This window comes from Catharus ustulatus, chromosome 20 (genome assembly GCF_009819885.2).
Source record: "Catharus ustulatus isolate bCatUst1 chromosome 20, bCatUst1.pri.v2, whole genome shotgun sequence".
NCBI classification, from domain to species: Eukaryota; Metazoa; Chordata; class Aves; order Passeriformes; family Turdidae; genus Catharus; species Catharus ustulatus.
In genome coordinates, this window is record NC_046240.1 from 9,122,948 (window position 1) to 9,147,309 (window position 24,362).

The window sequence follows — 24,362 nt, forward strand, 5'->3', positions numbered from 1 at the left end:
AGGGATTTGCTGCCTGATGGACTTTGAGGAGAGCCCCTGACCCTACAGACCTTGCCTTCTGCACTTTCCTTGTCAAGCACCCAAACCCACAGACACCATGCAAAACGATGGTGCAGCACTGAATAAAACACAAGCCTTAAATGTTTGTAACATCAGGCATTTATATCCTGAAATGAAAGTGATGCCTGGCCTTGTACCAGGATTAATAATACACAACATAATTCTGTTTTTGCAAAGGGTTCAAAGAAGCTCAAGCTCAATTAGATCATCAGCACTTTATATAAACTTGACAACTAAGCTGTTCCTCATTACACAGCATCAAGAGATGCTGACAAAACTTGGGTTTTGCAGGAATCTCAGAGATGAGCTTTGCTGCCTTGTAGGAAAACAAGGGCAGGCATCAGTTTTACAGCTCCACCAGGCACACCTGGGTACCTGAGGCACAACAAAACACTTAAAAGAACTGCTCAGGGAAACATCAACTGGCAGGAGCACACAGGGTGCACCAGAATGCAAAACCCTCTAATGCAACAGCCTGCTGTGCAGTTGGCATAACGACTGCAGATCCATTAGGAAACAATACAGCTTCCCAGGAAAACGTATAAAACATCTCCAGCACTTGCACTTCAAAACCCTCTTCAGTGACTACACAGCTTTCCAGTGCTCCTTTTCAGAGGCAAATCAGGGATATTGCTGCTCAGGGATAGCAGCTACAGAGCTGCAGGGTCTGGGCTGGTGGTACCAACACATGGGTCAGGCTCAGACAAGCAAAAAGTGGAGGGCTCAGCACAGGAAGGATGTGGAGCTGCTGGAGAGAGTCCAGAAGAAGCACTCAGATGGTCAGAGGGATGGAGCAGCTCTGCTGGGAGAATTGGGATTGATCAGCGTGGAGAGGAGAAGCTTTGGGGTGAGCTTAGTGTGGCCTTTAGTGTTTGAAGGAGCTGCAGGAAAGATGGAGAGAGACTAAAAGGGATGGAGGACAGGACACAGGGAAGGGTTTCACACTGACACAGAATAGGTTTGGATGGGATTTTGGGCAGGAATTGTTCCCTGGCAGGGTGGGTACCCCTGGCATAGGGTGATCCAGCTGGATCCCTGGAATGCCCAAGGCCAGGCTGGACATTGGGGTTTGGGTCACCCTGGGACAGTGGGACATGTCCCTGCCATGGCAGGGCTGGCACTGGGTGGGCTTTGAGGTCCCTTCCAGCCAAAACTGTTCTGTGATTCTGTGAACACAAAGAAATAAACTACCACTAAAAAAACCACCACTTTTTCTCACTGATATACTGAGAGTGATACTTTAGGAAATTTTCATATTTAACAAAACACAATATTCCTCAGGGTCTTTGGGCAATTACCACAGTTGTGTATTTGTCCTGGCCATACACTGAATTAAAAACACCATAAAATATAGTTTAACTACAGTTTAACTATATAGTTTAACTAAGCTGCACAAGATTTACTGAGCCTTTACTGTGTTTTAAAGGTTCACAACTTAGGATCTCTCAACAAGATCAAAAGCAATTCTGAGCAATATCTAGGCATCAAACTATTTGAAACAGACCATAAAAAAACCATATTTTTCTCCATTCTTTCTGTAATGTTGCAGCATTTGTCTCAATGGCACATACCCAGAGCAGAACTGAAAATCATCCACCCAGAAGAATTTACCTATGGCTTCCTGCTGCATCCACATCACTTGTTCTAACAGAGAAGTTTCACTCTATAAAATTATACCCAGCAGATATAAATTTCAAAAGCTGATGACAAAAAAAGGAGGATATGAAACTGATATACTTGGAATAAACTCAAATTTAATTAAAGTTTGCAAACAAGGTAGGAACTCTAATTTTACAACACATCACAAATTCAATCAGCTAACCTGTCACAATGGAAGAACATGGAAATAACTGTATATACATTTCATTAAAAATTCTGCTGCTTAGTCTGTTTCTATGTTTATCATTATTTTGTAACATTTTTTTATGGGAGAAAGTTCAGGGAATTGTTAGGTTGAAATCTATTTTATGCAGTTCTGGAACAGGAGAGAAGTGGAGCTGCCCAGAACCTGTCAGCACCTCGCAGGGTGTCACCTTCAGACACACAAAAACCCTCTGGAGTTCAAAGCCTGGATGCAAGAAATGGAAAAGTGTTTCAGGTAAGAGGGTCTAGGGAACAGGAGCAGGTAACACCTCTCCCAGGGAATCAGGAGATGCCAAGGAAATGCACACAGGGTGACAGAGGAGCAAAAATAACTATGAGGAGGATTTTTCCCAACAGCAACACCTTAAGAAACAAACAAAAAAAAATCCTTAAAATCAACCCAATAAAACATTGATGTACGTAATGGCTTTGCATAAAACAAGGATTATTTCTCAGAACATAAAGATCCACTCTTTTTCTTTTTTTCTTTAATATTAAAGGCCAATTTATTGAGAACAAGAATACTTTGAGGTGGATGCTGGCTAATCCTGCTGAGTAAAAACCAAAATAATAAACCCACGCAGACTGGAAGCTGAAAGAAGATAAAGTATTATTCCAACTCCTCCTTGTACATGAATAATGGCTTGTTTACTCAGGAGCTGAAATACCACATTCAGCACACATTCCAGGGAAGTTTAAAATGCTGATCATTTAAAAGGAAAAGGAAGAGTGAAATATCTGTGCTTTGGGAAGAGTTACATTGGGAATAACCTTCAGCACTTTTCAAAACAACAGTTTCCATCTACAGTCCATGCCTTGCCATATTTATTGTCCCTTATTTAGCAGAAAAGAAAAGAAAAGAAAAGAAAAGAAAAGAAAAGAAAAGAAAAGAAAAGAAAAGAAAAGAAAAGAAAAGAAAAGAAAAGAAAAGAAAAGAAAAGAAAAGAAAAGAAAAGAAAAGAAAAGAAAAGAAAAGAAAAGAAAAGAAAAGAAAAGAAAAGAAAAGAAAAGAAAAGAAAAGAAAAGAAAAGAAAAGAAAAGAAAAGAAAAGAAAAGAAACTCAGTATTTGAGCCTCTTTTGAGTCACTTTTTAAACAGATTTTAAGTAGACACTCTCCTGCACACCCTGGTTTCAAAACCCAAGCACACAGAACCCAATTTTTAAGCATCTGATTCTTGTAGATTTTCTATTTGAAAATGGCAGAATAAATCGCCACCAATATTCATTTGTGCCATCAGTGTAAGGATCATTTAGAGGGATAAGTGTTGAATTCTCATAAAATTCTCTTCAGAATAAATTACAAGCTTCATTTAACTATATGGAAATGCCTGCAGTGTATACAATACTAAGAGCTGTATATAATCCCTTTAATTAAGGAGCAATAGCTACAACTCTAGATAAAAATCACTTTTTTTATAAATATGAGCTATTTTCTTAGCAAAAAGAAGACAACTTGACAATTGTAAAGGCAAATAAAACCTTGAATATGCAATTTGTGCTGATCACTGTCCATTCACTGACACTTCCACAGTGGCAAAACCTCTATTTGTGATTAGAAATGATGAACACATCTTCCAAACCTCCACAGGCCATTGTATAAAGACAAGCATTAATTAGACTTTTGCAGCTTCATTTTAAAGACTAAAAAGTAGCAAACTAAGAGCAATAATGACTATATTTTCTGTGTTTCTGGATGAATTTGCACTTTTAGTTCAAAAAGTGTGTATCAGTCTAAATGATAAATAAAAAAGGACATTTTGTAAACTAGGCAGGACAGACAAAAATAATAATTCCAGTAGACTTTTACAATTATAAGGACATATTCCAGACTTCTAATAAAACCCATTTGATGGAAAGATTTTAATTAATACAATAATGTGATTTCAAAATCTAAACTAAGTCAACTAGAAGGCAAGTGAAAAAAGACCTTTGTGCCTGCAGTACCTTATAGTCTGTATTATGTAATTGCAGAAAGGAACGAAAAAACTTCATGTAAATCACATTCTAATTAAGAAACCTGAGTAAATGACACTGAAATGCACAGAAAGTTACCTATGCACGTGTTTGCCTGCCTGACTTAGATGGTAACAGTTATGAATCACATTTATGGAAGGCATTATTCATAAATAGCTGCAATTGAAAAATTACCAGCTGATAACCAGCTCCAAGCACTCCCAGCCTCTGCAAGCCTTCAACAGGCGCTGCTGGAAACAGTTAGAATTCAAATGTTCAGCATTCACAAGAATTTAAAAACACTTACAGGGTAGTTCCTGTTATTAATTATACACAAGAGAGTCTTTTTCTATTAGACTTTCACGCTTTCTACTGCAGATGGAAAAGCTGAGGAACTGAGCCTAAAGTATTTATTAAATAACTTATTATTTTTACCTCTCACCCTAAAGAGAAACAACCCACAAAAGCAAACATAAAAGAAATAATTATCAATGCAGCCCAACAGGGAAATCTGTTTTCTTTATCTCCTGCAACTTTCTTTCCAACATTTCATTAAATTCTGCTCGTGGCATCCACAAAAATCTTTATAAAATGAACACCATATGTGGCTGTGTAACAGCAGCTGATGTGCAGGATTACACCAAGGCAGAGGGAAAAACAAAGAACATGCTGAACTTTATCTTGCCCAGGCCTCAAAGTGGTTTATCTGTCAACTTGGGATGAGCTATCATCCCCACATGTTCAATGAGAAGCTGAAGAGCTTCATGGAATTACACCCAGGGCACTGGAACAGTCAGTCTCTTAACTGCAACACACTGCTGGGATATCTGATCAATGCAAGTAAACACAACAAAACTTCCCATGCTGCAATGTGGGAAGGTCTTGAAATGGAATAAATGAAAAAAAATGTTTGCTGCAAGATAAGGTTTAATTATGTTCGAGTTTTGATGAGCACACTATCACCAAGGAAATTTTCTAGAGAAACAGGAGTGCAATGCCATATTTATTGATCTTACTGCTGTGTTCAGTGCTGAGTGAATTATACAGTTAATTGTGCACTGAGAATCACAGAATCACTTGGCTGGAGAAGGCCTGCCAACAATCATGGAATGGTTTGGGTTGGAGGGACCTTAAAGCTCATGCAGGGACAGGGACACCTCCCACTGTCCCAGGTGCTCCCAGCCCTGTCCAGCCTGGCCTGGGGCACTGCCAGGGATCCAGGGGCAGCCACAGCTGCTCTGGGCACCCTGTGCCAGCCCTGCCCACCCTTTTAGGAACGAATTTCTTCCCAATTTCTAATCTAAACCTGCCCTGCTTCAGTCCTGTCACTGCACACCCTGGTCACTGCCAATGCCACCACTACACCATGTCCCCAAGTGCCACATCCACATCTTTAAATCCCTCCAACAATGGTGACTCATCCTGATCTAGCAATATATTGATTTTTTGTGAATACATGTGATTGTAGTAGCAAGGAATCCTCACCAACACAAACAGAGGCACCTTCCCTGTCCTGACACAGATGTCCTGCTGCCCCTCCTACCCAGCTCAGGGACAGCAAATCCCCTTCCCAGCACAGAGGGCAATGGCTGAGAGCAGAATCTACACATCTACATTGCCAGGTAATGCTCCAACAGGAGCACATCTGCAGGGGAAATGCTGTGAACTAAGCTCTCCATTTCAGGGCTTTTATGTCTGAGGAGCTGCAGTGGGATCCAGGAACCAAAGCCCTGCTCTGTAGCACCCAAAAGAAAAGCAGGTTCCAGCTCCAGGGACCACAGCAACACAAAGCTGGGATCACTGGGATCCACATTTCCAAAGGGTTCTCCTGATCTCAACCAGCACTGATGTGTCTGCACTCATTCAGACTCAGGAGTTCCACCCATCACTGCTGTTCTCAGGGAAAACTCAGAATATGAGCAATTTTACAAAGACCTCTCAGAGTTCACCTGCAGAAATAGGAACAGAATCTCAACTTTCACAGGCATCAGCAATTAATGGAACCGTATTTCCTCATAAAAATGGGTCAGATGTTGCAAAAGTAAGGACAGCCAAAGGAGGGGGGGAACAATAAATATAAGCTGACAGGACAAATGCACAACAAGCATCTTATCTATGTATGTCAAATTATCTGGAGATGAGTAAAATTACTGCCCTTTGAGAAGGGATCCAGAAATACACAGTCCACAGATCAGGCTGAGGGCAAAAGGCCAGTGGAAAGGACAGAGAGAGAGGAATCATGGAAACTGTGCAGATACAATTTATGCTCCCAGGTGCTGTTTATTATTTTGTTTGGGAGTGTGTGTAACTGGGTTTTCCTCTGGGGGGTTCCATTTTTGAACAGATACCTCCAAGTTATGCAGATGAAAATACATTAAGGATACAGCTGCTGGAAGTGTATTTTTACTGAGTTCCCATTTCAGAAGATTTCATGCTGACTTTCAAGCTCCACAGTCACAGCCTTGCATGGAATTAGTTTCTCAATCTCAGGCTTACAGCAACATTAGTTAATGTAAACTGTAGCACATGACTAATAAATAATACAAAGAGCACAAAAGAAAACACCCACATTGTTCAAGCCCTGCTCTGTAATACCCCATCTCACCACAAAAATGATAATGATACAAGAGAAGCACTTCTGGCATAGAAAGGGGAACTTGCTTTGTGTCTTGTCTACCCTTTGGCAAAAACACTTCCAAGTAAGGAAGACAAATTATTTTTATGAGAAGCAACGCAGCGATGCAACAGATTTTTCTTTCTTGGGTTACAAAGGAAAATGAAGATTGTAAAAGGAATAAGTAACTGTAGGGGAAACATAGCCATCAGGGTGGAAAACAAAGAATTAAGCCTTGACCTATACACAAAAAAGGATAAATGTGCTGCTTCTGCTAGAAATGCATCAGCACTGAGGATTGATGAAAACTGTGTGTCAAGCAGGTTGGAAGTGGTCAGAGTTTTCATTGGTTCAAATCTTCAGATCATAGGGCATTAAAAATGTTTCTCAACCAAATCACTACTCAGACCTTTAATACAACATTTTAAATGAAAATATGTGATTTTAAAATTAGGTGGCACCAGGGGGTTCTTTGGTCTTTTCGTTGCAGAAGAGAGGTCAAGCACCATCATATAAAAGATAAACAATGCAGAGGAAATGAAGTGCTGGTTTGTTGTGACAATGTCACAGTATTTGAATATTAAAAATTAATAAAATGTCCCTATTTTCCTTTTTAGTGAAGGAATTGCTGCAGATGTCTGCCTAGCCCAGACCCAGCACGGCACGAGCTGTTCCAAGAAGCTCAGGACAACAATGGAAGGTAAAATTCAACGTTCAGAGAAAACTGATCTGAAAATAAACCTGAGGGAAGACAGGAAAAAACAGTGGAAAGAGCAATAGTTGCCCAGATTAGGGAAGCATAATGATCTGCTTTAATTGATTTCTCTAATTTTTATTTATGTAAATTAGGAGACAGACATTAAACTCTTCCTCAGCTCATTATTATCCTTAAGCCAAATGTATTTCACAGCTGAACTACAGCAGAATATTGCACTTCAGTAAAGCCTGCAGCACCATGTAAAAGAGGCAAAACTTGCTGTTAATAACTACAAATTTTGACCATTTAGGAGAGAATTAACAACAGACCCTTAATCAGAACCATAAGCTGATCACATTTATATTACTGTAACTAAAAATATTTTTGCCCTGAGGAAACGTGCTGAGCCTTCAGTGCTGAACTTAAAACAACCTCTAAACCTACATAAATACATGTTCTACAATATTTGTTCTTCACATCTTACTGAGTTCCTATTTGTTGATCTCTATTCACCAGAAAAATGTTTCTTACAAATCTAACAGGAACAAGTACAGGTTACACTCAGAGTGTAACAGTCTATCAAAAGAATGATGAAGCCAAAACTTAATTGCTTGCTTAATTTAAAGTCTGTTGTCTCAAAAGAAGAACCTTCATGCTGTGGCAGATTGAAAAAAAGTTTAAATTATTCAGTTTTTTACACGACTCTTGCAGTATTTCCAGGTGCACATCAGAGGAAAGCTTTCAGTGCTACAGACAGCTTGCTGGCCTGCTTGACAATGTAAGAAAACAAAACAAAGCCAAAACTCCCTGGAATAATCCTCCCATCGTGTTTGCACTGCCACAGACAAGATCAACAGCAAAAGCAAAACAGCAGAATGAGAACTCCTGTTTCACAAGCACAATATTTAAAATACTTCATGTTTCTATAAATCAACAACAAACCACAAAAATCAAACTGCAAAACGCTTTCTAATAACAGGAATAAAAATCTCATGGAATCTCAGAATCACTGAGGTTGGAAAAGACCTCCCAGACCATCGAGTCCAGAACAATCCCCACCTTGTCACCAGCCCAGAAAACTGAGTCAACATCCAGTTATTCCTTGGACACCTGCAGGGATGGAGACTCCAAATCTCCCTTCCAATGCCTGACCACCCTTCCTGTGAGGAAATTCTTCCTGAATCCCATCCCTAGGAGAACATTAATCTAGTTGAAGCCTTTCAAGCTCATTTTCAAACACACACATGGCCAAAAAGACATTCCCCAACCCCCTTCTCTAAAAAACTTCTTTCCAACCATGCAACAGAATTCTGCCTCCTCTCCATGAACTAACACATCCCAGCTCGTGGCTGCAAACCTTTCTGAGGTTCTGTTTGCTGGAATATTCAGCAACCACGTTAAAATACACCCATTAGGAAAGACAAACTACTTAGGATGTGGACTGTCCCTCGCTGAGCGTTTGTGTGGTAATAATGCAATTGCACCTGACCCTCTGTCACATTCAGGGCATTAAAATCACACCAAATTTAATTTGCTGTCTTTTGCAAATTCATCAGGATCCCGCAAAAATATGAGGTGGGGAAAAAATAATCTTGCAAAATGTTTTAGGATAATAAATTGGAATAATTCTTTTCAACTCCAAAGAACTCATTTAAACATTTTTATGTAATGCTGAAGCTGAACACTACTGCAGAAATGGGAATCAACATCTGAAAACCAAAGTGACAACATATAAATTAAGCAAACTCAATGAAAAAAGGTATTAATGGTCCAAATCATATCATTCCACTAGAGCACTGCTTCAATTTTAATAAAATCTATATTAAAATATTAGATAAAAATGTTTTCTTGTGAGGGCTTCTCTTAAAAATAAAACTGTATTTTTTGTGATGCTTTTTTAATGGAAGTTTTTGAAATACATAAAAGCATATGTTTGCTGCAATACCTAAAACTGCCTAGCAACTAAGACCTTTTGTTTAATTAAACAACTCTAATGCAAATATTGAAAGAACTGCAGTATTTTATAGTAGAAACATCATTTGAGTGTGGTGTGTGACTGTTGTGGGCCTCCCTCTTCCCCTTGGTATCAAAGGCCATAACTTTGGAAATAACAAAACCCCCAGCTCTGAATTCTGCCTGAGAACAAGTTCATGTCTAGTGGGAGATTTTACTCCTGCAAGGAGAGCAGAAAAGGCTTTTTATGATGGACCAAGAACTCCAGTCATGCTAAGAGCTGTCACTGCAATATTCTTCCCTTCGTGTCATACTGAAAATTCCATTTTATGCTCCATCTGTCATTCTTCTCTGTAAAGACAATCACTTCATTATAGAAATTAGGGTGGGTTTTTTTCTGCATTCTACCTTTTGGTTTTAATTCCTCACATTCTCAGTAACTTTGGTCACTAATTTGGCTTGCAGCTTTAGCTGGTGACTTTTTAGACAGAAGCTTCAGAAAGCTGAACTGAAAAAACATTGATTCAGTGGCTCAACTTTATCATGGAAGTTTTATTTTTCAAGAGTGTTATTCCAAGAGTATGAACTCTGATTTTGAACAAAAGTTTAATGAATGAGGATTAAAACACCCATTGCTTAAACTTATTGGTGCACAAACAACAGCTTGCTACAAACCATGTAAAAGCAGAATATTTCTGAAACATTTTGACCAAGAACACAGACAAAACCACTGGATACAACAGTTTCCAAAGAGTAAGTGTAGATTCTTGCTCTGACACAAACAAAAATCAAGTTTGAACATATTTGGAGTTCTAAAAAGTATCACTTCTGAAACATTTAAAAATCAAAACAGTTGCTCTACTGTTTTTAGTCTTGGTTGTGTCCATGAATGGCACTGCAGGGGAAACAAGACTGAATCCAGAATTTCAGTTGGCTCTGTACAGATCAGCCCTCAGCAGCAGAGCTGTTCCTGGCTCACCAGAATTGGGATGGTAGAAGGAATTCCAGGCAGAGAATCCAAACCCCTGGAGATGAGCTGCCAGGGCAGGGGATCCTGCCCAGCCTGAGCCCCCAGCTCCCAGCTGGGAGACAGGAGAAAATCATCATCATCATCATCATCATCATCATGCAAGCTGTGAAAGCTGAGCTGGATAACTGCACCATTTCAATAAATGCAGTCCCAATTATTTTCTGTATACAGAAATCTGTAATGAACCTCTAAATAATTCCTGAACTAGGAACCACTGAGCTGTCCTGAATGAGACTGGGGAAATTCCATTCCATCACACCTAAGCACTGCACACTCATTGACAGCACTGTTTTGGATGTGATAGTTGGCAAAAAACTGAAGGATATCTACAAATTTTAATATTAATGGTTCAGGGCACAGAGCAAAAATCATGGATGTCTGCTTACCTCCACCAGGAAATGCTGTGTGTGTCTGCAAGGTTCAACTTGCAGAAAGAAAACTTATTTATCATAAATTGCAAAAAGCCATCAGTCTTTGACATCCACTTTCTCAGAGGTTTCATTTCAAGAAGCATCAGCTCACATCAACTTTCATGAAAATACCACAGAATCCGTAATTTCCCTAACTGCTAAGTAAAAGCAATGTTCAGGAGAGTCAAATGTGCTCTAAGGCAAGAGCAAACACCCATCAGAAATGCCACGAAAAAAAGAAAGAAAAAGCCAACTAATGAGTGCACAAAACGCTGCTGCAACAGAAGTGACAGGGAGAAGGTGGGGAAGTGAGAGGGACAACAAAAAGGGTCATCCTAATTAAGTAAACATATGACAAAAGAAAAAGCCTGCACTTGTTGGGTGTGGTATTTCATGATTAAATGCTAAATAATGATAAGTATTTGGCAGAAATACAGGCTGTGAGAATACAGCATTTACAGTTATGCTACAGCAGCTTTCATTTTCTCAACGTTACAGGTTTATTAAATCAGTGATTTTATACAGGTGGATTTTTCTTTTTTGTCATTCAGTGTTACATAAGACAGAGTTGTCTTGTCCTGATACAGAGTTAAAGCCAAAGGTCCTCCTGAACATGCATTGTATGAAAATGAAAACCAGGGACTCTGGGTTATGAAAAGAAGCCATATGACTAAAAAGTGAATCCATTTTCCAAAACGCCCACACAGACAAGAGCTTCTGATGAGAAAAATGATCTCTGCAAAGCTAAATTGCACAGATTATTTCCATGAAAAGTTAGAACCATGCAGATTATACGATATTTACTGTGCTGGGATTTAAAAAAAAAAAACAAACACCGACTTTTTATATTATTACAGTACAAATAGTTACTTGATTGTTCAATGTTAATTATGTAAATATCAATAGCTATTTAATTGAATAATTGTCTTCTTTTAGAATTCACATAGGCAATGATGCTTGTTTAGTTTTTCCAGGATTGTTTCTCTCCTGTTGCTGGCAAGTTTTGGGTACCTTTAAAATAAGGTGCAACCACCTGTGTGTGCCAGCACAGCAGTTGTGGCTTACCTTGGCACTGGAATCCTTGCTTCCCAAATCCCCTGCATAAAGAAGAAAAAAAACTGCCTTAGTAAATTTGGTTTTAATTTCTACTCAATGATCTCTAAAAACATAAAAATAGCTTCATAATAAATTACTTCAGGTTTTGCTACGACAGCAACAGATTTTCAAATACACAACACAGACCAGCCCACCCATTTCAAAGCAGAGAACAATAGCTGTCACCAGCTATGTAATTTCAGCTTCTGGCAACAATTTTTTTATTATTATTATTTTACAAGCTATTTTGGATCTACAATTATCATCATCTGTGATTGCTGCATAATATTTCAACTCGTGTAATGCCACATGTATACTTAACAGCCACGTAAAGTATTCCAAGTTCCAGCAAAGGCACATAAAACAAACCAGACTCGGGGTTTCATCCAAATTTTGGGATTACAAGCTGCTGTTGTGAGGCTCAGCTAGGGTCCAGCCGTTTGCTGTATGGAAAGCAGGCAGGTGAAAAGTTTTTCTTGTTTCAACACAGAGGAGAAGCCAGGCCCCTGATTTTCCTACTGATTATTCTCCCCTTCCTTGCTCCATTTCCATAACGAAATACAAATGTGTAACAGCTCTGCAGTGAATACAGTGACAGTGGTATCCAGAGTTCCAACACATTTTATACCTCTGGCAAACTCCACTGCTGTGGATTTATTTGTTTATCTGTAAGCAGCTAACATTCTCTTCCCACAAAAATAACTGTTTTGAGTATCCTGCCTATAAACATTTCTCTGCCTTTTTCTTTGCCTGTTTTTCATCTGGAGAGCTGGAGCTGCTCACACTCAAACACAGACAAAAGCCATGAGCTGTGTGCCATTAACAACATGCGGCTTAATTATCAACTTCATGGAAATGGTTTCTTAAAAAAATATAGCAACAACTTCTCCACTTTTAAAATTTATTTATTTATTTATGGAAGAGACAAAACCTTCAGTGCACTGTTCCTTCAGGTGGAAGCTGAAATGACACAGCTTAGAGCATTTCTCTACCGGCACAAGTTGCTACTTCTTGTTACTGTAAGCAAGCCTAAACTAGGAAAAGCAGTAGAAAAATGTAATTATTTGTTTATTTGGCAGCACATGTGCCTATACTGTCATTCTGATGCTGCTACAACTCATCTTGACAAAACTCAAAAGCTGGAAGTGTGGAAATGTAATCACAAGAACGCTGATGGTGGGACTAAGAACACGAAACAGACTCGAGTTTATTTCTAATCCTTTGAAATAAACTTCTTCGTAAATATTCCTTCTCTATCCGCTCCTGAACACGGCTGTTCTCAGTGTCTGAGCTGAACCCTGCAGAGCCACAGCCCATCCACTCCCTGAGCATTACAACCTATTTTTATGTAAAAAGCCTTTTCAGAAATATCAACGCTCCAGAACCAAAGCGGAGAGGTGAAAGTTGCTGAAGAGGATAAAGAGGCACTAAACCACTTTGGTTTATCTGAAACATAATCTAAGGAAAAGAATCTATTTATATACATTATAGCTCATTCAAAGGTTGTGTTTACTGTTCTTTACACTTTCAAACATTGTTACTTGACACAAGTCATTTTGGAAACACTTTCAGTGGCGTGCGATGGTTGCGGCCCATCTCCAAACCAGAAAACGAAACAAGTTTTGGAGGTGTCAGATGCTCCTCCAAGGAACGGGAAGAGCTTCTCCAGGCTCAGTAAGCACGACAAGACATCAGCACAGCCGCTCTTGCCACCTGCCAGCCACAGGCTACCCTTGCAATTCCAAATCCACCTTGTCATTCGTGACAGAGCTCTGCTTTGTTTTATAATCTGTGCTGCTTCTGTGCACAAACACCGCTCAGCAATAACCCTGCAGCGGCTTTTCACACCTGCCAACCCATTCTGGTTTAGATTAACTTTGAAGCAGTTTCTGAAAGTCTCTCACTTTCACCGTGCCCAACTACACGGGTTTGTTTGTTTTATTATTTGTTTATTTATTATTTCTTTATTATTTATTTATTTGGGGTTTTGTTTTTAAATTAAAAAAAAAATTAAAGAAAAGCTCAGAAATTTGACTTGTTTCTTGTGCAGTCTGCCATGTCAGCATTGCTTCCTTACTCTGCGAATATATTTCAATCGTTTCTGGCACAAGCTGAGTATTTGCTTCAGCATGCAAGCAGAGGAAAACTGTCGGAGGAAGGAAAAGTCCGTGTCCAGACACATAAACACACCTAACAAGAGCAAGAAGCGTGCCACGGACACAGAGCCAGCTGCGTGCAGAGCCCTTCACAACTTTGGCCGAAATAAATCACAGCTCTCGCTCTCGGCACCCAAGGCTGCGGCGCAAACTTGAGCAGCGGGGCTGGGGCGAGGGGAAGGAGGGGAATCCCGAGCTGTTCCTGTGCCGGGTTCCCGCAGCTCCAGCACCCCCGAGGCTCTCCCGAGCCCGGCACGGCCCGGCCTGCGCGGAGCTGCCGCCCTGCCCCGGCTCCGCACCAACCCATGGGTGGATTTTTCCCTGCCAGCTTAGTAATGAGGGTGTTGGTTGGGAGTTTTTCCTGCCCTCTCGCGCAGGAACCCTTCTCTCACACACAGCACCCCTCCCTTTCCCCGGCGCGGTGTCACGGTGTGTGCCCGGCCTCGCTGCGGGAGGAGCGGGGCAGCGCTGCCCAAAGCTCGGGCTGACCCGAGCTCTGTGTGACACCGGCACCCTCCGTCCCATCCCCGGCCGAGCACAACTCGGGGACAAGGCTGAGAAACAGCTCTGAACCATGCCGGGAGCGATGGCCCCACAGGGGCTCCACACCCTGCTGGACAAGTTTGGGGGCTCCCCCTGCACGGAAAGCGGGGCTCGCCCAGCCCCGGGCTCCCCGAGCAGCGGCAGCCGCACACGGCCCCGCCGGGAGGGAGATGCGACAGCGCCGGGGCAGCGAGGTGACACTGGGGGGTCACCCCCAGCGGGGTCACCCGCGACAGCGGCGGCACTGGGACCCGGCTGCCCGGGGAAAGGCAGGCAGGGCAGGCAGGGCAGCTCACCGGAGCCGGGGCTGCCCGAGGCGGGGAATCCCCGCGGCGGAGCGGGCCCGGGCGGCGGCGGGCGCGGGAGGGGACGCGCGCCCCGGGCTCTCACCAGATGAAGTCGGTGCAGTGGCTGCAGAAGGTGGGCTGCTTGAAGAAGCGCGCGATGAATTTGTGCTCCTTCACCTCGTGCACGTTCTTCTGCCTCAGGGCGCCCTTGCGAGCGAAGCGCCGCGCCGCCTCCGGGTCGGCGCCGGGCTCGGAGCCCGGGAACACGTCGGCCATAGCGCCTCCTCCCCACCCCCCGCCGCTCCGGGAGTCGCCGCCCCGACGTCCGCCCCGTCCGGCGGCCGCCGAGTCTCTGGCAACGGCGGCGCTGGGCGCTGCCTCCCGCTCCCAGCCTGACGTCGGAGCGGAGGAGGATCCCGAGCCCTCTCGCCGGCTGCTCCGCCCGCGGCTGAGCGAGCGAGCCCCCGGCCGGGGCGGAGCGGGCGCGGGGCCGCCCCCGCCGGGGAGCGCCGGGGGAGAGCGGGGGGGTGACAGCACCTGCTGGCCCTCGTCAGGGGCTCACACACAGAGACGGAGACACACAGCGGGGCTCTCACACGCACAGACACACAGAGACACACATGGGTCTCACATAGACACACCGGAGCTCTCACACACGCAGACACACACAGACACGGGGCTCACACGGACACACCGGAGCTCTCACACGCGCACCGGGGCTCTCTCTTACACACGCACTTGGGGTTCTCTCCCATATACACACGCACCGGGTGCTCTCACACACACACCGGCTCTCCCCTGAACTCACCGGTTCCTCTCTTTCTCTCTCTCTCTCTCTCACATTCACCTCCAAGGCTTCCCTCGCACACTCACACACAAGAGCTCCCCTCACTGTCTCACACGCGCACGCTCAGAGGTTCCCTTCAAACACGCACACAGAATCTCCCTCTCGCTTTCCCTCTCTCCCCCACACTCACACACAGAGGTTCCCTCATCACGCACAGACAGAAGATCCCCTCACGCACACAAGGAGGTCCTCTCTCTCTCACCTCTCTCACTGTCTCTCACAGACGATGTTCCCCTGCACACAGACCGGCTCCTCTCACCCCCCAGCTCCCTCCATGCCCACACGGACACACCAACCCCTTCTCTCTCCCCCTCACATGCTCCCACACGCCCCAGCAGATCACACACATACACACTGAGTTTCCCGGTGTCAGCCATGGAAACACAACCTTCCCTCCCTGCCAGCTCCCTGCCCGGCCCGGCAACAGCAGCACGGTGTCCTCCATCCCTGCTCCAGCCCTGCTCCATCCCTGCCTCCCTTCACCGGGACCGGTAGCAGCACCGTGCCCTCCATCCCTGCAGCATGGTGCCCTCCATCCCTGCAGGATAGTGCCCTCCATCCCTGCAGCATGGTGCCCTCCATCCCTGCAGGATAGTGCCCTCCATCCCTGCAGCACCGTGCCCTCCATCCCTGCAGCATGGTGCCCTCCATCCCCTCCCAGCCCTGCCTCCCTTCATCCGGCCCGGCACCAGCACCGTGCCCTCCATCCTTGCTCCATCCCTGCTCCATCCCTGCCTCCCTTCACCCAGCAGAGTTGCCACAGGGCACGGCCACCACCGTGTCACCAAGCCCGGCGAGCCCGCACCCCGCTGCTGCCTCCACAGCGCAGCTGCTCCCACCCTGAGAATCGTTATTGCTGCACCACAACAAACAAAGTGCAGCCCTGTGCTGTGCTCCGCACACCTTCCCCTTCCTGCCAGCCTCAGGCACAGGCACAGAGCGCTGCCAGGGCCGCACGGAACAGCCGGCATCACACAGCACCGCAGGATGTCCTGCCCCGCTGCACTCTGCCGTGTGTCTTTATGTATCTATGTAAATATCCCTCTGTGTTTCTTGTTTCCATCCAAATATCCTCAACAAAAAGTGTAGGAAACAGTCACCAAGTCTCTTTTGCTAATTAGGGCGTTCAGCACACACACACACAGAAGATTTTACCTTGGTTTTTTGTCATCAAGTATTCCTTAAAATAATAGACCTGTTCATCTTCGTTTACTCACATTGCACACAAAATATTCCCAAGACCTTGGATACAGAAACATCTGCCTATGGCATCGTCCCATATTAATAAACTCAGAAAAATCATGACTATGCTAAGGTAAAACCAGAATATATACATAAAACAAAGAAACCAAGTATTAAACATATTGTTTTTAATAAATGTTATTCCCATGGTCACAAATTTACACATATGGGAAATAAATGCATATTAAAAGCTCTACCCCAGTATATCTACACACTCGTCTGTCTGTGTAAGCTTGTGTAAGACGTTTCATTTCACAAGAATGAAAGCCAGCTAATTAACTCAAATTAAGTCTTATTTGCTGATGGGAAAAGTGTACATGGACACTTAGCACAGAACAGAAATAACTTGCTACATACTATCTTAATTTAAAAGCCTCAGTTTCTGGGTGCAGCTTGGCAGAACTGGAATGTCCATGGCATTTCACCAAATAACCAATGACAGGGATGGCCCAGCTTTTCTCTAAACTTAGACAATCACACCAGATGCCCTAGAAACTGTTGCCATATGCCCTCGCTTCATGGATTTTATTTTGTGAGCAACTACTTCCAAATTTGATCTGAAATCCAATGAAAAATAAAGATTTTTAATTTGGTCTCCACCTATTCTGCACATGTTTCAAATCTCTTCTTCCTCTTCAGAGGGAATAGATTTTTCTTGCCTTAATCAACTTATGCTAAAGAAACATTTTGTACTCTTGTTAAAGGTTCTATCAAGAAACATAAAATGTGTTTATTTCCTTTTGTGCTGTATCACAAACATAGCCACCAAAACTGGGGAATCTGAAGCAGACACACCTTGGATTACATTGGATTTGGGGCAATCTGCATATTTTGTTGTTCCTTAAAATCTCCCAGACCTGCTGAATCATTTTGCATCCCAGTTCCTTTCCTGCCAGCGATTCTGGACCAGATTCATTCACTGAAACATTGGTGAGTGCACCAGGCTCGTGCCAGGCCCCAGGGAAGAGCCAAATGGCACCAGGCACTGCACTACAGGATCACACTGGGATTGCTCTGCTGCCTCTCTCTGTAAAGCAACTATTGAATCTCAAACCTAGCAATTATTTGTACATCGTGACCAGACACACCAGGCAAAGAAAAACTCTCCTATGTGTGCACAGACAGCAAGGTAAAACCCTTATAATCCTTGCCCTACTGTATTTAGCACACAACTCCTTTTACTGCTGCAGTTTGGATACACAGCAGTTACACAGTGCTTTTATAATATTTACCTTCAATACCAGGTTTTGTCACCAAGGCCAGGCCACTCTTACAGGGATGCTATAGGGGCATGGTCTGCTCCACTCCCAGACACCTTTGGGATGTGCTGTTGTGACATGATCCTCTTGCTGGGAGGTTTTTAATTGCCTGGACAGTCATTTTTCCTACTCTGCACGCAGGTGCTGTGGGTGAGACAGGAGCTCATCCCTCCTTTGCAAATAACTGGAGGAAAGACGTCTGCCACCTCTTCCTGAGTGAGCACATTCCCCCAGCAGCTCATGGCTTGCTCTTCTGCCCAGGGGAGTGTTTGCAATTTGCTTCTGGTTCAGGCCATCTGGACGAGGAGTCAGCATTTTCACTGTTTGTGTTCAGGCATATACATGGTCATTAAATCAGAGCATCAGCTTTTCCAATCTCCTGGCCAGCAGCTTCAGAACTCCTGACTCCAAAGTGCCGTTTATAGGGTCTTCTCATAGCAAATTTACTCCTGTATAGCTATTGGGATAATATCCTAGGGACAGTCCCTGATAGAAGTTCCCACTGGATGATTTATGAGGTTTTTTTCTCTACAGAATTTGATTATTGCTGTAACAAGCACAATTTCTGAAGCTCTTCCTATGTTTTCACCAATATCACCCTAGGTCTGTAAGTACATCTGGGTTCATTTTGAAAGAGATTTCTCCTGAAATATTTTTGCTTTTACCCATCTGCTGGAACAGCAATCCACTTCTGCATCACTTTTTAATCAAAAAGCAATAAAAAAGGAAACATGTATTCAGGCTCTGTTCTGCCTCAGATCCATTCAAAGAGAGCCAAGGACAACACCTCCATCAACTGTTTTGGCAACTGTGACTGTTTTATTATTTCCTGCTTCTGAGAAATACTCAACGAACAGGAATCACTTCCTGCTGGAGGCCTATAAGGAAGTTCACAAGCCAATTCCTCCTCACATTTCAAAGCAAATCACAAGCCCTTCCCTCTCTAGAGAGTCAGGAGGACAAGTGTTTTTTTCCAAAGCCCTTTTAGGAAGGATGATCTGATCATTGCAACACTGCTACCTAGAAATTATTTTTGGAATTATGGCTAAATACGGTAATAGCAACCGCACTGAGTATAAACCGCACTTCTGGGTGCCAGCAACTTTCATTCTTTGTCCATACACAAGCCGCACCTGATTATAAACCGCATGTTACAATCCAGAGTGTGATAAAAGGTATCTGTTCTATCACCATCTGTTGAAGGTGGGGGCAGTGATCCTTATCTCAACAGCAGATATTCTGCTAATGGGCCATCCATTGAAACCAGGCAGGGCATTGTTCTTTATCTTTTCACAACCCATCCTTCCTCCAGCCAGTCATTTTCTACTCATGGCCATTGAGTCCCACTGTGGCACTGATAAAATTACTGCATCCCATTGGGAGGTGCTCCAGCCAGGGGGAAGAGCCCAACATTTCTTACCAAGATAAAAACAGAGGGTTTGGGACACTAAGGGAGCCCTTTTCTCCGCTGGACTCCAGAGGAAAACTGGATTTCTCCACATCACCCCTGGAGCTCTGGAGGGAAACTGCACCTTGTACAGGAGCACTGCTCCAGCTGAGCCACATCTGTCACTGCAGGAGGATGCAGCCACCATGGGATGGGACTGCTGCCAACACCCTGCCTGACGGGTGTCAGGTTGTACTCTGACTGTGTCAGGGTTTGGGGTTTGTTCTTTGTAGTGCTGTATTTCTATTTTAATTTCCCTAGTAAAGAACTGTTATTCATAATTCCCATATCTTTGCCTGAGAGCCCCTTGATTTCAAAATTATAATAATTAATACTTTTATATACTGCATTGGGGTAGGCGGGGCCGCAATGCATTATGGGTAGGCGGGGCCGCAATGCATTATGGGTAGGCGGGGCCGCAATGCATTATGGGTAGGCGGGGCCGCAATGCATTATGGGTAGGCGGGGCCGCAATGCATTATGGGTAGGGGCCCGCCGCAATGCATTATGGGTAGGGGTCCGCCGCAATGCATTATGGGTAGGCGGGGCCGCAATGCATTATGGGTAGGCGGGGCCGCAATGCATTATGGGTAGGCGGGGGCCGCAATGCATTATGGGTAGGGGCCCGACGCAATGCATTATGGGTAGGCGGGGCCGCAATGCATTATGGGTAGGGGCCCGCCGCAATGCATTATGGGTAGGGGCCCGACGCAATGCATTATGGGTAGGGGCCCGCCGCAATGCATTATGGGTAGGCGGGGCCGCAATGCATTATGGGTAGGCGGGGCCCGCAATGCATTATGGGTAGGCGGGGCCGCAATGCATTATGGGATTAGGACCGTAGATTTCGGAGGAGGGTTGGGCATTTTCGGGGGAGCTCTGGGGGCGTCCCCACTCAAATTTTGTTCATTTTTGTGCACGAGGGACGTTTCCAAGGGGCCACCGCACGCCAGTAATTATCGCTAATGAGTCCACGTTAATTGGCAGCGCTGTCCTGCCCCCCAATCCTCCCCCCACGGCACCGAGGTCAAAGGCTCCGCCCTTTTTTCTTCTTCTCCCCCCCGCTCCCCCTCCTTCTCCTGTCCCAGTGAGACCCTCCTAGGGCAGCCCCAAAACCGCCGCGTTTTACCCCAAAACTGCCCGCTTGGCCAAGGGGGCCCCCGTGTAGGGAGGGGTCCCGTTTTTGGAAGGTCCCGTTTTTTGGGAGAAGTCCCCATTTCTGGGCAGGGGTCCCGGTCTTGTCCGAGCCCCTCGGGCACTTCACACACACCCTGGTGCGGGCACTGCCTCCCCCGGGGACAAATGGGGAGGGGGCTTGGAGGGTGGGATCAGCAGGGAAACACCGGGTGGGGTTGGAATTGGGGGGGGGGGGGGTGGTCCTGGAGCTGCTTTGGGACCCGGAGGATGGGGAGGCAGGTTGGAATTTGGGGGGCGTTATTTTGGGGGTCTCGAGTGCTGGGGGGGGTGTTCTGACATCCCCTGAGCCCCATCCCTTCCCCCTTCCCCTTTTTGGATCCCACATATCAGACGGTGTTGGGGTGCACTGGGGGGGTCTCTGTGTGTTCTGGGGGGGGTCGTGCCCAGTGTCCTCCTTCATGACCCCCTGTCCCCATCCCCAGTTTAGGGAGCTCTGTGGGGCTGGGGGTTTCTGTGGATTCTGTGGGGGGGTCGTGCCTGCTGTCCCCACCCCGTGACCCCCTCATGACCCCCCTGTCCCCCTCCCCAGCTCAGGGGGCTCTGGGGTGTCTCTGTGGATCCGGGGGGGCTCTGTGTGTTTGGGGGGGCTCTAACCCGGTGTCCTCCCTCCGTGACCTCCCCATCCCCCCAGCTCGGGGGGCTCTGGAGGATCTCTGTGTGTTGAGTAGGGGAGTCGTGACCACTGCCCCCTCCTGTGACCCCCCCCATGTCCCCCCCCGACCCCCTTGTCACCCCCTGAGCTCGGGGGGCTCCGGGAGGTGCTGGAGCAGCTCCAGCTCCGGGCGCTGTCGGTGATGGACGAGAAGGCGGCGCTGGACTGCGGGGACGTTCTGTTCACCGGTGATTCTGGGACCCCCGGGAACCCCCCCTGACCCTCCAGGGGGTCCCAACCACCCCCTGCCCTCCCCAGGCCGGGAATTTTTTGTGGAAATCTCGCCCTGGACCAACCTGCGAGGGGCCGAGCCCATGGCTGACACCTTCAGGGTGAGACCCCCAGGGGGTTTGGGGGGGCTCAGATCCATTGGGGGGGTTGGGGGGGCTCTGGGTGGGGTTTGGAGGGAATTTGGGGATTCAGACCTGCAGAGGGTTTGGGGGGATCTTGGGGGAAATTCAGGGGGCTTTGAAGAATTTTGGGGGCAATTTGGGGGGGCTCTGGGTGGTTCAGACCCCCAAGAAATTTTGGAGTTCAAAGCTCTGGGGGGTTTGGGGGAATTTGGGGGGCTTTGTGGGGAAAAATTTGGGGCACTTTGGGAGGGCTTTGGGGGAAAAATTTGGGGCACTTTGTGGAGAAATTTGGGGAAAATTTTGGGGGGCTTTGTAAGGGAGTCTTTTTTGGGTTTTTTTGGGGGGGTTTGCTCGGTGTGTGCAGCAGTTCCAGGGGGGTTTCTGGGGGTCCTGACCCCCCCCCCCACACCCCTTCCCCAGGACTTTCACAGTGCCTGTGGGGGGCAGGGGGCACCTCAAGGGCTCCCTGAGCATGGCTGACCCCCAGGCCATCGCCCACAGCTGCAGCCAGGGTGGGGAGGGGCTTTGGGGGGGCGGGAAAAATCCCAATTTGGGGAGGGGGCTCCCGGAATTTGGGGAGGGGTCAGCCAGGAGCTGCACATAGGGATCCACGGAGCCGCGGATGAAGCGGTTCTTGACCGACAGCTGGGCAGGGGGAGACCCCCCCAAGGGGGCCCAAAAAACTCAATGAGACCCCAAAAACTCAATGAGACCCCTGAAGGTGCCCCAAAATTCAGAGAGGCCCCAAAAAACCCAGTGAGACCCCAAAAATCTGGGTGAGACCCCCCCAAAAATCTGCTGAGACCCCTAAAAATCCACTGGGATACCCAAAAACACACTGAGACCCCCAAGCAGCCCCCAAAAACTCAATAAGACCCACAAGACCCGCTGGGATCCCCAAAATCCTGGTGGGACCCCTGAAGGGCCCCCAAAAAACCCAGTGAGACCCCTAAAGAAAAACAGGTGGGACCCCCAAAAACACACTGAGACCCCCAAATTCCCCCCAAAATCCCACTGAGATCCCCCAAGGGACCCCCAAAATTTAGTGAGGCTATCCAAAATCCCACTGAGACCTCCAAAATCCCACTGAGACCCCCAAAGGGCCCACAAAATCTCAATGAGACCCCCGAATTCCCCCCAAAATCCCACTGAGACTCCCCCAAAACCCCCTGAGACCCCCGAATGGCCCCCAAAAACTCACTGAAACCCTGTGAGACCCCCCAAAACCCCCCTGAGCCCCCCACCCCGCTCCATGTGCGGGTATTCTCGGGGTCCATGACGCTGATGTCCATCAGTTTGATGTTCAGGTACTGGGGAGAGAGCAAGGGGGGGGGTCAGAGGGGTCTGAAAACCCCCATTGACCCCCCTGGGACCCCCCACTCACCTGATCCACCGAGTGCAGCGTCCCACAGGTGCTGGGGAGAGACAATGGGGAATTTGAGGAGGGGTCTCAGAGGGCACTCACAGAGACCCCACCTGCCCAGCAATCACCACACAGAGATCCTGACCAATCCCAAAATCCCCCCCGGACAATTCCAGACCCAGAGACCCATCCCCACTGTGGGTTGAACCCCTGCACTTATCTGTCAGAGATCAAGGGATTAGAATCCACTCAGGTGAGAAGAATCAGGTGTGTGAAGAACCAGGTGTATTAGAATCAGGTGAGAAGAGCTGTTCCACTATCTGGGAAACTCCTGCCATCACTGGGTCGTTGTCTCTTAGTCAGCTACAATAAAGAAAACCAGGCATCAGTGCATTCTCTCAGCAGCACACAAGCCAAACCCTGATAATTTCACTGCTCACCATCTCCCAAGAATGCCCCCAGCCTCAGGGCACATCAGCTGCACTCAGAGCTGGCACTGTCCTAGCAGGGTAGGCCTGGCTTAAGGAGAGACAAGGTGATGTGGCACGGCTGAAACTTGGCTGGATCTACACTTGTTCTCCCAAACTCCAGGATCATCGCCTTCCCCCGACCCCCACCGAGGACAGGTGACACAGAGCGAGCCCCACCCGGCCACCTCCTTTGTCCACGGACCATTACCCTTGTCCATGGACCATTATCCTCGCCCCTGGACCATTATCCTCGCCCCTGGACCATTATCCTCGCCCCTGGACCATTATCCTTGCCCCTGGACCATTATCCTTGCCCCTGGACCATTATCCTTGCCCCTGGACCATTATCCTTGTCCCTGGACCATTCCCCTTGTCCCTGGACCATTACGAGCTGGGTGCGGCCCGAGGAGCTTTCTTTACCATGATAATGGGAAGAGATGCTACAGCAAGAAGAAGGAGTAGGGGAACAAAGCAAAGCCCCCAACCCCCAAAACCAGGGCAGCACCAGAAAACAACGTGGGAAAGGCAAAATGAGCGTGTTTTCTGCCAGAAAATGAGTAATGATATTAATCAGAACTTCTGGAGAAATTTAGGAACATCACTTTCATGTGATAAATACAGGCCATGCCCGTCCTTCCAGCCCAGGTGAAAACAGGAAGGAAAACTGCAGGAAAAGCAGAGTGTCTCTTTTTTGGATGTATTTCCTAAAGGCTCTGTACTGTTCCCTGCCCAGCTCAGGAGCTGAACTGCTCTCGCAGGACACAGTGTCTGAAGGAACGCTGCAGTTGTGACATTAAAGCCACCAAAAACAATTGCTAAATAGAAACAGATCCTTACCTGGTTCGATGTCCCAATCTCTGGCTCCTCCTC

General features: G+C 46.3%; 1 protein-coding gene across 2 annotated transcripts in view; it reads right to left on the reverse strand.

Annotated features, from left to right (window-relative positions):
* The window catches only part of PRKCA (protein kinase C alpha), a 141,858-nt gene extending 126,878 nt beyond the window's left edge, over positions 1-14,980 (reverse strand). The window contains exons 1-2 of one of the 2 annotated variants that reach the window (XM_033076405.2): positions 14,766-14,980; positions 11,647-11,678 (exon numbers count right to left, since the gene is read on the reverse strand). In XM_033076405.2, the coding sequence (XP_032932296.1) occupies positions 11,647-11,678; positions 14,766-14,938 (205 nt within the window). In that variant the 5' untranslated portion in view covers positions 14,939-14,980. The remainder of the gene's footprint in view (positions 1-11,646; positions 11,679-14,765) is intronic. The other variant, XM_033076406.2, reaches the window with a different exon arrangement.
* Between the last annotated feature and the right edge of the window lie 9,382 nt (positions 14,981-24,362).